At 37.6% G+C, this 15109-nt stretch overlaps 1 protein-coding gene across 4 annotated transcripts in view; it reads right to left on the bottom strand.

Moving 5' to 3' along the window:
* Positions 1–960: 960 nt before the first annotated feature.
* KMT5B (lysine methyltransferase 5B) overlaps positions 961–15109 on the bottom strand; it is a 30878-nt gene continuing 16729 nt past the window's right edge. For all 4 annotated transcript variants that reach the window (XM_033156089.1, XM_033156080.1, XM_033156092.1 and 1 more), the window contains exons 4-10: positions 10808–10973; positions 9185–9294; positions 8398–8564; positions 8084–8103; positions 7834–7970; positions 5170–5366; positions 961–3639 (exon numbers count right to left, since the gene is read on the bottom strand). In XM_033156089.1, the coding sequence (XP_033011980.1) occupies positions 2168–3639; positions 5170–5366; positions 7834–7970; positions 8084–8103; positions 8398–8564; positions 9185–9294; positions 10808–10973 (2269 nt within the window). In that variant the 3' untranslated portion in view covers positions 961–2167. The remainder of the gene's footprint in view (positions 3640–5169; positions 5367–7833; positions 7971–8083; positions 8104–8397; positions 8565–9184; positions 9295–10807; positions 10974–15109) is intronic.

Below are 15109 nucleotides of genomic sequence, written 5' to 3' on the forward strand. Positions count from 1 at the left end.
AACAGCTTTTGCAATCTTCACCTGCTGTCAAGCAAAACAAACTGGATCCATGCGTTACTTCACAGTATGAAATCGAGAGCAGTGCTGGTCTTTGGAATGCTGCTACAGTAACAAGAGAAGCCCCAATACATGGAGGGAAAGCCCATGTTGTGGATCTTCCCTATATAAAGTGTGAGCATATGCTGCTTTGTCCAGAACTTCCCAAGCTACGCTGACAGCAGCAGAAGTAGCAGCACTGTTGTAGCTATCATGCCAAAGTATCATAATAATTCAATCAAAAATACTGTACAGTTTCTGCTGCAAGGAAATTAGGTTGTTGTTTTTGCCTAGAAAAAAGTAATACACCACCCAAGTAAGTGAATGAATTTATTGCATACAAGATCAATAATTTGGTCTGAAAGTGGCCAAATTTTTGCAGGGTTTTTGTTTTGTTTTGCATAAGTAATGTACAAGTAAGGGAATATAACTGGAGGCAATGAGAAGACAGCTGTGCACAGACTCACTGATTACCACACATTACAGCCTTCTCCAATTAAGCAACTGCTTGTTGTTCTGGGATGCTTACCCCGAGAACACAATTTCCCCATTCAGAAGAGCTCCCCTATTCATTTTAATGGAGGGCTCAATTTGCGTTTTTGAGTGCACATACGGTAGATCTGTTGATTGGTAAAAACTGCCTGTAAACATAAATCCATTATTGTGTGAAGTAGAAACTTGTAGAAAGCAAGCCAATGTTCTCAGGAATTCTGTATCTATGATTCTGTGTGAATTTCAGTGCACAGAATTGTAAAAGCTGTGCAGCCCTGATTGATTCTTCTTTAACTGTCTTTTCAAACCATTTGAGATGTGCTTTCAAATAAATGTTTAACTTAAATCCTTAAATTCTCCACCAGTTAATTTCTCACTCTAGTTCTAAAAAAGTGAACTTCTTTTTTTAAAAAAGAAAAAAACCTCAAAATATGAGCTAAAACAAAACCTTTTTAAAAAATCAATGATTTAAAACTAGGTTTATAATTTCCTATTTATTGGCATGAATGTTTTTCTAAACTTAAAAACCCTTCTGTAAGTTATCAATTTTTATGACAAAATTTCTCACAACACACAAATATTTACAACATATACATTTTTTCAGTCCTTTACACTGGATCTCAAAAGACAAACATTTTTATAGATCACCACAGAACAAAAGCTGTGACTTAGGTTTTTCTTTTAAATTTCATAAAACTATCATAAGTTAAAGTGAATAGGTTTCTTTAAATTCCTTGTAGCATTTTACAAGTGCAACAGAAAACTATGAGGATCCAATTCGGATAGCTGCAGTTCATTGGATAAATGTTGCCTGTTGTAATCACATTGTTTCACAGCAAGTTCTTGAAAAAATAAGCACCAATCATTCTTGCAAAGAACAATTTTATCTAAAAGTATCGAAAAAGTGTTAAATACAAGGTGTTTTAATTTACATAACAAGAAATAAATACACCATATCCAAACTTGGTATTCTGCATACTGCTACCTTTGTACATATAATGTACTAAAAGTCAGCAAACTGTCAACACCTTTTTTTTTTTTTTAAAGAAATCAATTTGACTTCAAACCAACGGTTTGCTACTATAACAAAGGCCACAAACAGTACGTCTGGGGACAGCATACAGTGTTAAAACTGACAAACTCCAAGGGGGAAAACATCTAGCAAATAAACTGAAAAGCTTTAGTTCATTGCTGGTGATATTAACATACTAGAAAACCTTAAATAGGCTGCTACTATGATTTTTTTTTAAGATTGTTTAGTCAGATGTAAGAGCAAAATAATGCTCTCACAGATTAAAAATAATTGTGAAGCCACATTATTGTGATTTAATTAACCTGCATGGAAACATTTGATGGCATTTTTGTAATTTTGCTTGAGCCTTTATTTTACAATAGAGCATTTTTCTAACTTAGAATTGCACATAAGAAGGCTATTAAAAAGTACAATAAAAATCTGCACAAATGACTTAAGGAGTCAGTATGCTGTACACTTTCTACAATATTATGTTGATATAAGTGAATAAACAATAAAGAAGTGCTTCCACTAACATTTTCAGAAAGTTCATCAGTTGAGGAATAATTAATTGGAATTTTGTTTTTTTTTAAAATGGACATCCTGTTCAGTTTAAGACCTGTAAGCTTATGCATTGAGCCTTAAAGACTGATCTTCTCGTCTCCTGGAAGAAATGTCAATATCTATTGAATCCTTGCCGACTATAAGCCTTAATCGCTTAGCTGGAGGCAGAGGAATAAAATCATCTTCAAAATCATCATCATACTCATCCTCTTCCTCCTCCTCCTCCTCTGCAGATGAAGAATCATCTACAGTCTCTTCTTCATATTGACTATAATCATCCACTTCCATTCGTGACTCTAACAGAGAAAGAGTATCACTACAACATACCCCGTTCTCATGGAGGTCATCAGAATATGTTCCCCTGTTTTCTTCTTCTCGCTTTAGCTGTATTTTTAATTTTGTTGAACTACTACTTGATCCTGAGTTAAACCCATTATTAAGCTTTGCTACATATAGATTATTATCCTTTTCATGGTCTTTACTAAGTTTGATGCTTATTTTTGAAGAACTCATGCCATCATCTTCTTGGTCGTTTGTCTTGCTGTTGCTATCATGCCGCCTCCGAAGGGTCAGTTTGGGAATCCCAGAGCTGTTTTCAAGGATTAATTGTGCATCATACCTTGTGATTCGCCTTTTCTTTTTGCTTTTCACAGTTCTAAACCGGTCCTTTACTTTGAAAGTGTCCGAAGTCACAATGGAGCAGCCACCGGAGGAAGGGACGCAGTCTTTATAGCCAATGGCTGAATCCACTACATTGTTCATCTCTCCTAGGTCAGAACGTGAACTGATCAAATCTGGCACTTTGTCCTTGCCAGACAAGTTGTGTGCAGGATCGGTTTCCTCCGTTTTCAAAGATGGCGTCACCATTCTTCCTTGTCGGGATTTCTTTTTGGCCACAACCCTGTCACTCTTCTGACACCTACCCTCCCGCTTGTGTGATGTCCCATGAGCCTGCTCACTCTCATGCATCACAAGAGACTGCTGCTCCAAGCTATCGGTTCTCATGCCAGTCAAATTGTTTTTATAGCTATTCAGCATATTTGGTTCAAGCTTTAAGTCAGAGGTCTCCTTCAGATTCATTCGTGTTCTCATTGACCTCCTTGTTATATACGTACAGGGTGATATCTCCCCAGGTTCATGAGCACCTTTCACTGAATTTAGTTTATATTCTCGTGCTGCATGCCTCGTTAAGCAGCCACCAGAGACGGCAACTTTTACTGGTCCCTCTGTGTCTTTTTCTTTCTTAATGGGCAAGTTTTTATACAAGACGATTTTAGGCTCTTTCAGAACCAAGTTTCCCATTTCGAGTTTTCGAGATGCATGTTTCTGCTCTGGCCTTTTGCACTGGTTTCGTAATTTTATCTTTGAAAGTAAAGGCTTTGCAGGCTTTTTCAATCTCTTTGGTACCCTGGAATTATTTAGATGAGTTAATCTGGATGAGGTAGAATTTGATGAAGCTGGAATTCTTGAAATAGACTGCCTTGTTAATGTTCTACTCTTACTGCTCTTTTTTACACCAATAGATTTGCGGTTAGCTGAAAGAGTAAACAGATTAAAGTTAGGTTTTCTTTCAAAGTTATTTCTCACGCCTGATTGCTAGCATGTAGTAATAACATTTCATCTGAATCTAAACAGGGGCTCTATAATACGTACATACAGCATACAGTGTTGAAGTTTAACTAAACCAGACTGTCCACAGAAAGTCACTGAATACTGCCTATGCAGACCTTTAAAAATATGGTTAAAATATTAATGAATAGTGATTAAAAATCACTAGCAAATCTATCCAAGAGAGCATAAGACTTATGGCTGCTATTTCTAAGCTACATTTGTAATTTTGGCTCCTAACCCAAGTTATCCACCAATAATTTACATTGGTATAACCCTATTAACTATAAAAAGTACTGTACCAGTATTCACAGTCACAAACTAACTGCATGCAATCTGTTCAGTTCTCCTTAAGCGCTGAAAAGAGAGAGCCACAAGAATCCCCGTTTTACTATGCACTTATTTCTTTTTAATGGACTATAATTACTTTGAGATACTGCATTGTCTGTGTTCTGCCTGTGGATAAAATACAAAATCTGTCTGATTTTTTTAAAAAAAGAACAAGTTTCTGAGCTTATCTACACTCAACGTGTTTCATTATTAGGATGCCTTTAATTTCATACTGGAAAAAGCTATCCTTATGTCTTTCTTGTGTCTAAGGCTCCAAGAATTCTGTCCATTTCTCACTTGTCAACATTGATTTAGCAGAGGGTTAGCAGACATGATGTCCATTAGATGTTTTTGGACTACAACTCCCACCATCTAGAGCACTGGCCACACTGATGGGAACAGTAGTCCAAGAAAAACTAGAAAGTACCACGTTGGTTATCCCTGATTTCCCATGACAGCAACAGTTTCATGGCTCTGAACAAATTTAAATTTTTGACCCTCTATGATTCACATATTATGATAATTTATTGCCAGACAATTAAAGCAAACTGAATGGTTATTTAAGTGACAGGCAAAGAGTATGATGAGAAATACTACCAAAATAGCTGACATTTGTAAAGATAAAGGTTTTCCCCCCCTACTCAACTTGCTAGCTTAACGCCAAGTCAAAAACTGCTCTGTAATTTTTAATGTTTATTTATAACGGATAATTATAACGATAGGGAAGACCCTTTTAGTACAAAGCCCCAGAAGTGGCTTAGTCATGCTGGCCACATGACCTGGAAAAACTGTGTGCTGAGCGGACAAACACCGGCTCCCTCGGCCTGTAAAGCGAGAAGAGTGCCACAACCCCAGAGTCATTCACAACTGGACTTAACTGTCAGGGGTCCTTTACCTTTATTAGTCATTTCATTACATTTTGAAGCATTGATTATATATATCCTAGAACCCTCTGTACTGACATAAATTTTCAGAGGCCTAACAGCACGTTATACTTCCAAACAGAATCTACCCCCAGCCCTCAACTTCTGAATGAAGAAATTCTAATGAAAAGCCCAAATTGTGTCTTCTTATAGGACAACAAGCATAGAAAAAAGACCTTCAAAAAGTTAGCTCGCATTGCTTACTTGCATTAGCTTTTTCCTGAGTGGTATCTGCATCAGTGTTAGAGCTGACAGACTGGCTGTCTGAATTTTTGCTGCTGTCACCCAACTTTTTAAGCCTGTTTAAACGTTTATCTGTTTCTCTGAGTCCGTATTTGCTATTGATTACAGGAGCAGGCGCAGGCAGTCCCACTCTTGATTTAAAAGCACCAGTTCCACGTCTATAAAAGAGAATAGAACATGTTAATAACTCCAGCATAGCAATAATAAAAAAGGATATCTGATGAAACAGTATTCTGAATCCCATGTCAATAACACATGTTTAGACAAATCTGAGCTCATGCCAACATTTCTACATTGTCAGCATTTCACTATTACAATTTTGAAGGAATTACTTGAACTAAAAATTACAGGAAATGATTCTTCATACTTTTCTGAAATTATTTCCCCTTTCTTTAAACATATAAATCTCAAGTGAATACACTATTTCTATCAATACCTGCTAAATATGAAATTGGAACCAATGTTTGTCCTTGATGTGAATCTGCAACTAGTGTAACAATGTTAGCATGAACAATCTCATTACACCTGGATAAGACCACCTGGAAACCCTATGTACCTGAAGATTATTGTATGAAATACAATAAAAGGAGCCGTTACATGTTAGCTCCTTTCCCTAGAGCTCAATATCACCCCTCATTATAGGAGAATACTCTTTCATCCTACTTGTGTTCTACAAATGAATGTAGTGTGGACACTAGGAAATGTGTACATTTGCATACCAGAGGTAAAGAAAAACATTTCCCCAAAAAAATATTTCCAAAACAACAGCCTTTTTTTAGCTTCCATTTCGAAGTATTTATAGAGGACAATAATGACAGTATCAGAGAATATAATCAAAATTACTTTTCATATGAAAAAGGTTTCTGCTCTTTGTGCATGAAGGTATGCACAGGTATGCACATCCTTGGGGAAGCTAATGCATAAAGGGAAACAGAATTTTCTAAACTCTGGATGATGGCATTGAGTATGAAAAGTCATACCTTCCTTTTTTAAAAAGCAACATAGCTTCTTAACAACATCTTGAACACATACTGAATAATTCAAGCAAATTTTAATACCGTCTTCTTTATTTCCAGGCTCTGGATGATAATGTTGAGTAGGAAAATTCATACCTTTATTTTACTATGAGTACCTTTACAAAATACAGAAATGCCTGCTTCTCGGTGAAGTTTCCATGATTGATTTTTTGACCACATGCATATACATGCAATACTATCTTCTGTCTGATAGTGTGGGATGTGCCTACTACCAGTCCTTTGTTCATTATCTGTGGTCCTAATCTCTCAGCTGTATGTAGTGATACCAAGTGATGGTACTAGGATATGTCTGGGTAGGCAGGTAGCAGAGAGTTATGAAGATGCTGCCCCAGTATCAGTGATGGTGGGCAAGGAAAGGTATAGTTGGGAGTGGAAAGGCTGATCATCTGTGGCAGAGGCCTAGATGTTTGGTCCCTGCACCCCATTTTAGCCCTCCCACTCCTCTAGAAGTTACTGGCAGTTTATCCATTGAGCCCACTGATCTGGTGGTGCAGTTACTAAATTCCACGTCAGTCCATAGTTTTTTGTTTGTTTTTTAAAAGTATTTTTATTAAAGATTTCTTGATTTACAAAAGTATGTGCAATGTCTCTCTCTTGTTTTTTTCCCATGTATCATTTTTTCAAATCAGTTTCATTTGTTGAGACATTGGGAAGAAGAGGGGGAAAGAGGTGGGCGGGGGTGGGGAGGATGGGTGGGGTTGGGTGACAATGTTTCTATTTTATTTAATATATGTAGGGTTTGATGTCAGCGTTGCTTGTGCAGGTTCTCTTTTGTTCGCTTGTCTTCCTTTGGTGGTGAGAGAGGTTGGGGTTGGCCTAGGGTGTGGTTGTTCATTAGCGATTGGCTGTGGTGGTCTCTGTTTTCATGTGTGAGTGGGGTGGGTGGGTGTTTTGGATCAGGTTAGCCATATTGATTTGTATGCTGTTGGTAGATTTTTGTCATTGTCTTGTTGGGCTGTGTGTGATAAAGGGGAACCATACCGGGGTGTACCCTGCTAACAGAAGCACCTGATGCAAGCTTGAACAGCTCTTTTGATCCCAAGCATAATCACTCTTGGGTTGATTTTCAAGAGCCTGGCTGACACAGCATGCAAATTTGCCTTTAGAGTAGGAACTGGGAGCCATGGCATAGAGAGAGATAGGAATTATACAGAAAGAGCTCTGGAGCTACTTCCCACACTTAATTCTACATGTCTACTGTGGTAGTGGGAGAGAGAGGGGAGAAGACGGGCAATCTAACCATTCTTTTCTAGTATTTTGGCACTGATGAAATACCTCACTCATGGCAATTCTTCAAGCACAGAGTGTGCTTGAATTTCAAGCAACAATTCAAATGCCATCTACTCAAAGCAGACCAGTTTTCACATGTTTTCTTTTCAGTCCTTATTTGGAGGACATCAGAGAAGGGCTCACAGATGGATTCAACAAGAATGCATGAGATATCAGTGTACCTCTTATGGAAGGGGAATGACTTTTGGATGCTGTCAAGTTCTTGCAAGACTAGCTGACACACGCACAGATCAACAACACAGGTGTACAATGAAACTGCATTGCATTTCAGTTCACTGTTTACATGACTAGAACATACCTTTCACATGTGTAGCATTCACAGAATTCATTATTTTCTCCAAAAAACCCATCCCCGTAGTAACAAGAAATTTCTTCTCCAGGTTCAATATCTCGCAGAGCTTTCACACATGCTGTATCCCGGCCAGTTGACACAAACTATGAAGGGCAATAAAGAACATGTAGTATTACTCAGTTAATCAAAAATAATTTTAAAACATCCATATATTTAAAAAGCTAGTTTGGAGGATTTTAAAACACCGACCACATACCTTACAGTTGGGTCTGCAATCTGAAAAAAAGTCCAAAAGAAAATCAATTAACTGCTGATAAGATCTGGAACACGAATAGTTACAAATACCTAAAGTAAGGTTTCATACTAATTTACTTATGGTAATACTCAACTGAACAATTAGGTGTATCACTAAGTAAGAAAAATATTGCACATTTTAAAAAAGTATTAAAGGTAATCTAGATAATTCTAATAAAACACAGGAGAGAAATGTACTCCAAATCAAGAAATAAATTAAAAGTATTCCTGAATATAACAATTAATTCCATTGTATTGTCTTTGTTTGTTACTTACCATGATTGATGAATGCAGCTGGACCAAGCCACAGTTGAGCACAATTCTTCCGTGTTGAGTACATGACACTGAAGTCATTCTCTCCATGTCTGAGCAGCATGTTCTCTTCTAATTCAGAGAGTTCAGCAATACAACCAACCAATAACTCTATTTTGTCATTTCGTTTCCTAACAAATGAAGGAAGAAACTGTTTAGTTAACAGAACAAACAATACATATTATTAATGCAGTCTTTCTCCAGCATAAAAATATTTTAACAGAATGAAATATAGTTGCATTCTGTACATTTGTTTGTTCACTTGTCCCCCTGGCTAGGCAAGGAAATCTTTTTTGATAACTTCTTATTAAAAAGCCAGGAGACTGTACATGGTATCTCTGAAGTGCAACAATTCCAACTAATCAGCTGTTCACTGCACTTCTAGTATATGTCATATCCAACAGTAATTCAGCTTCCTACAATCCCCAGAGAATGCTTCCCATCTGACCACACTGTGGTAAAGAAACTAACTATCATAGTAGAGCAGGTAAAGTTGTTCCAGCTGGGCAGTGGAATATGCTTCCAAAACGTGGATGGATGCATGCTTGATAGGGTGGGATCACTCAAAGAAATAAAAAAGTAGCACTGGAGAAGAGATAGCAGATCTGAGAAGCAATGGCTGCAAACAAACATTAAAAATTGAAAAAAATAGAAAGCAAGTCCCCCGCATTCTCCCCCATCAGCAAGTTTCATATCAGAAGTTGAACATCACGAGAACTTGGTGTAGCACTAATATTATTGCAATACTTGCCACTCTTTTGTTGCAACTATTTTGGCTCCATTTTGCTCTGATGAATACCGATTGCATGGCAATATTTCAAATCCACTGTCAGTTGCAAACATTCGTAAATAAATAAATACCTGCAGGGGGGAAAGGAAAAGAAATTATCCAGAACAGCTGCATTACTTGATGTGAATCAGTTGTTCCACATTTGGCAATTTGATTTCCAATGAGATTAGACAAGCGCCAGAAGTTTTAAAATGGACCTTAAAAATACTCTTATTCTCTGCTGCATTTATGGAACAATTTTGACTGGGTTGCAGAGATGATGATAATAATAATAATAATAATAATAATAATAATAATAATAATAATAATAAAATCTTTAATACGGTCAAAGACCAGCAAGATTGCAGAGATAGAGTTGCTGCTTCTATTATGTTATATTGTTGTTTGATGAGTGTACACAGCTTTTTATGTGGTCAACCCTCTCTCACAAACTCACTTCACATAACTTTAAACTAATGAAAAATACAGACTCAATGTGGATTTCATAAAACAATCCCTTTAACATTGTCCTTAAACTCACTCAGTTGGTTAAAACATGGTGCTGATAATGCCAGTGTTGCAAGTTTGATCCCCATATGGGACAGCTGCCTATTCCTGCATTGCAGGGTTTGGACCAGATGACCCTCAGGGTCCCTTCCAACTCTATGGTTTTATGAAAGGTGCTATCTTTCACTCTTATGCTGAGAAAGGGAGGATGGTAAATATATTCATAACTGAAAAGAGTCTGGCCTTCATTCTTGAATATCCTAGCCCAAGATATCTGAAGCTGGTTTTGTCTAGACATCAAGTACTGTACAGCAATGGACTCTCCAGAGATCTATGGCTTGGAACTTAAATTCTATGCTTCAAAAAAAAAAAAAAAAGCTTCAATACAATACACTGAGTACTAGGTCTTATCTTTCCAAAGTACTTTCAGTCTCCAAGTCTTCTAGTGGAAAACGTATCACCACCCCACTACAATACTTATCACCACTACGAATACAAATTTAGGGTGGAATTCAACTAGTTTTATTTCAGTTTCAATGGGTGTACTCTGAGTAAAATGAACATGAATACCGCCCATACCTTACTGACAAGGCAAAGTTGTAGCCTGATTATTTTAATGCATCAATTCAATGTCATATATACCTTCAAATGGGAGCAGTGCAGACATAATGCTTAATCATGGTTAAACAATCAGCACCTGCCTATAACTATGGAGGGCATTTACTAAATAATAAATTATTTCCTATTATTCCTTCTGAACAGTCTTTTCTACTGCATCTATCTCCCATCGTTGGGCAAAAGATTCCTTGAATGCAGGGGTTTGGACTACATGTCCCTCATGGTCCCTTCAAACTAGTGGCATACCTACAGACCATTATAGCTTCGACCATGTTGGACAGTTACGTATGGAGAACAGTCTCCATAAACTTCCATTAAATTAATTTCTATTAAGTTGATTTTAAAAAAACAACCCAAAGCAGTATTTGCTGAAGCTAAAAGCAAGGGTAGACAACACAAGCAGTTTCAGTTGAGTAGCATTCACAACACCTTGTAAACCAAACACTAACTTGGACTTGGATTAAGTATAAATATACCTACATGTTCCTTGAACAACCTTTCCTGCATTTTGTTCTTGTTAAGAAAATAGTGCCGGGCCCAGTCACCTGATGTCAAGGACTTGAAGGCTTTTTCCAAGTGCTCATCTTTTTTAAAACGCTCAATCACCTCTTTCAGTTCCTCCTGCCTTCCTTTTATTGGTCGAAATCTAAAAAGCAAGATATTAGTCATGTTTCGCTTACTTTCTTTATATATGTCTAGAACAATTGTATCACTGAGAGAGGGCCATAAATGAAAATGAACATTGCCATCAGCAGGCTCTACACAACTCTTGAGTATTAAAGGAAATAAATGTAACAGAAACACAGCTATTAATTTCCTTATTTAGAGAGCTGTGGAGATGTTTATTTGGAATGTTGTATTCTAAGCAGCATACCTGGCAGCTGTTAACAGTTGGAAGTGTCCCATTAATGGGAATGACAAGAGTCTTTTCCTCTGAGGCACCTGCACTCATGTAGGAAGCCAGCTGTGCAGATGTAACATAGAGAACTTCGGTTATGGGGCGGCACAGAAATACCAAAAATAAATAAATAAATAAATAAACAAAACAAAACAAAACAAGTGCCAATTCTTGTCAGTCACGTTGTCTTGCAGCAGAGCAGTGTGGACTGACACATCCCACACATCTGGGTTACAGGGATTAGCAGCACTGAAACAACACAGTTGACCCTCAAAATTAGAGCCATTGGCACCAACCCTTAAAGATGCTTAACACAAAACACAGCTCTAAGTACGGAGGGGTGCTTCATTCCCTGTAACACTGTTTAAGAAATTACATTTCCAAACAAGCAAAGCCATAAACTAGGCATGGCACCAATCTGTGTACAGATTGTTGTAAATTTGTATAGCATCATCCCACAATCTATGACAATCTCAAGTATAATCTTAGAATGCAGACATAGCATTGCAGACCAATAGCCAAAAATGGTTACAAGCAAGCGGGCACTCTGTCTCCCTCTTGACACCAGCAGTGGAATTCAAAAATCTTGTGCAACTGATTCGGTATTCTAGGCACAAATTCAAAACAATGGCCACATTTCTAAGGTATGTAGTCTGCCACAGGAAGATTCCCAAACCTCTTGCCCTGATTGCTTAGAAAAGTTATTTCTTCTAGTGAAAATCAAACAGTTTTGCTAACACAAGCAAAGAATAAACTGGATGAGTTCCTCAAGGACTACATTATTCAACAGTCTCAGGAATTACTTTGAGAGAGAAATAGGAATGTATTGCTGAAATTTGTGCACACCAAGAAGTTAGGAAGTGCTGATCTTGGTCAGGATATGGACCTATGAAATGACGCTAAAGGTAAATGCAGTCAATGAACACATTGGGGGTGTAGTGTTTCCAGTAAGTATAGGGAAACATCAGTACCCTTGCACAAGACACTGGGGAAGCCACATCTGGAATGCTGGGATGTTGTTTAAAAAATATCATCCTGTGTTGCTGTTGATTTTCAGATGTAAAGATGAATCACAAGAACAGCTATAGGAATGGGCATTTTATCATTACAATTAAAGAACCTGGCCTGCTTAGGAGATCAGTGCTGGGGAAGTTTGAGAGAGACTTTCAAATATATAACAGCAGTAACGATTGGCCATGTTGTCAGGTATAAAAGTTGTTGTCCTCCAAAATGTCTGGAGGGCATCAGGTTGAGGAAAGCTAAAACAGAAGGTTAAGAAGAGTTTGGCTACAATAAATGATTACAAACTAGAACCTTAAGATTTCAGGTGGTAACAGGCAGGCATTGTCATTGGAAATACAAATTTCTAAAATTACAACCATTAGAAAAAAAGACTTACCTGGGTTCAAAAAATAGCAGTGTAAATCTATGAATACCTTGCAGTTTTATATTCTAGTTTCCCTATGTGAGCTACTGGGGTCAAAAAGCCACCCAACCCAACATTTCTATCAGAAGCATTAAGGCTGCAATCCTGAACACTTTCTACAGAGCAAGTCCATGGAGCTCAATGTGATTTCCAAGTAAACATGCATAGGATTGCACTGCACAACTGCTAAACAAAATCATTTTCAATATACTCTTGAAGTCCCCCTTTGTCCTTTCCTTCTTAATTTTGCTTTTGTCACAGGCCATAGAAAAAGTGTAAGTTCAAAATTTTCAAGGTGTACAGAATACTTACACCAATCCTAGCCATAAATCAAATATAACTACTACGTATTGAGAACCAATGCTTGCTTTTAGAAGCACATATCCCAATACAGAGTGACTTTAGATATGGATATGAAACCTTAAATATTTTCTAGTCTGGTGACAATAAATGTTAGTATCAATTTATTTGGGCTGAAAAACAAGTCAAAAGAGAGGAAGTGAAACTGTGTTCTAAACATTTTAAAGATATTTTTTCAATGTCTGCTTTCAATTAAGTGTTTGTATATGGGACAATTTGCATTTAATAATTCTCTCATTTTTATAATTCTTAACATGTTCTTAAATATTTCTTGCAAACCCGTTTGCAAATGAGTGTTTCTTACTTGAAAGTATCATGGATTAAGTGCTCATATGAGAGTATGCAAAAGAACCCAATCTTGAACTAAAAAAAAATATGTATTCACCATGGACAAATAGCAATATGCTTTTCAGCCACATGGAATTCTATGGAGTGTGTCTATAAGACATTCACCCATGCTTATAACTTGATATTAATAAAAAAAAAAGTACAGGACTCCACTATTAATTGGCATCTTGAACCATACAGCCAAGAGTATTTTCTTCTTGCCAGTGCTGCTTCTAGATAGCTGCCCCTATTCTAATCATATCTGTCCAAAGGGAACTGGTAGCTGTGAACCAGCCAAAGCTGGAAATAGGCACTCCTAGTCACTGAGGTCACCTAGGCCACAAGTCACCAATTTGGATCCAGGAGTAGTTCAAAGACCTTTACTGTACTTGGTATTAAGAAATTAACACTGTTGGCAGGGAATCCCTCCCAGGGAATTACTTTCAAAGATTGGCTGCAACAACAACAAAAACCCTCTCCCTGGTTTTCATCCACTTCACCTCTGATGATGACTTAGTCAGTCAGATGCAATAGTGTAGAAGGCCCAGCTCTGTGAAAAGAGCTTGGAAATTGACTGGGAGCCAGTTAAACTGCTTCAGTGCTGGTAAGAAACCATAGTATCACAGCTCAGCCCTAGTTAGCAGTCAGGTGGCAGCATTTTGAACTAATTAAAGTTTCTGAACTGTCTTCAATGGAAGGTATAGTTCATTACAGTAGTCCAACTCTCTGGTTACCAAATTAATAATAATAATAATAATAATAATAATAATAATAATAATAATTGATTTATACTCTGCCTATCTGGCTGTGTTCCCCCAGCCACTCTGGGTGCCTCCCAACAGAGCATTTTATGCAGCTCTCTACACAAACTATTGCAAGCAAAGTGACTTCTAATATGGGAAATAAACAAAAACAAAGGAAGAGCTCTCACAATCAAATATGCCCACAAGCAAAAATATTGGTTTCCACACTGAACAAATAGGAGAAAGAAAATTATTGGGGCTCTAGCCTGCATATGCAGAGTTCTTGAGGTATTAAGGGAATAGCATTTCCCCCAGCAAGGTACTCTGGTAATGCTGTCAAGATCACTTGTAGTAAATACTTATTCTCAAACTGATTATAGAAAAGGGGCACATTATTTAAAAAGAGTCATGGCTGACTCTGGGGTCACACTAGGTAACACTAGCTCAAACAGCATTGACTGGAAGCATAATCAGAAAGCAAGAATGGGTTTTTGGGCAGAACACAGAATTACTTAAGCATCTTACAAATTTATCAGAAAGAACTGATGGTGGGGGAAGAGAACTTATGACAAATAACTTTTAAAAAGAAACACTAATTAGGGGTTTCAGGGGCCTATTCCTCTTGGACTGTCACACCATAAGAACTGTAGAAAACCAGCAGCTGACGAATCGCGATAGACCTTCACAGTTGTATTTCAGACTTTATTGGAGTAGGCCTCAATTCAATGGCTCTCAGGATCCAAACAAGAAGTTATCCAGTTCAAGTGTATTCCCCAGCTCCAAATGTAAACAGGAGCACTGATTTTCACCCTCAATGAGTTATCCATCAATTACAAGCTATGGAAAACCATACCACGGAGGAAAGAAACCTGTGGTCTACGGGATGTTGCTGGGCTGCAACTCCAGTCATCACTCACCACAGGCCCCACTGGCTGAGGCTGTTGCGAGGTAGAGGCTGACAGTATCTCGAAGGCCACAGGTTCTCTAGCCCAGTGTTTTTCAACCTTTTTTGGGCAAAGGCACACTTG

The sequence above is a fragment of the Lacerta agilis genome, chromosome 1 (genome assembly GCF_009819535.1).
Source record: "Lacerta agilis isolate rLacAgi1 chromosome 1, rLacAgi1.pri, whole genome shotgun sequence".
Lineage (NCBI taxonomy): Eukaryota > Metazoa > Chordata > Lepidosauria > Squamata > Lacertidae > Lacerta > Lacerta agilis.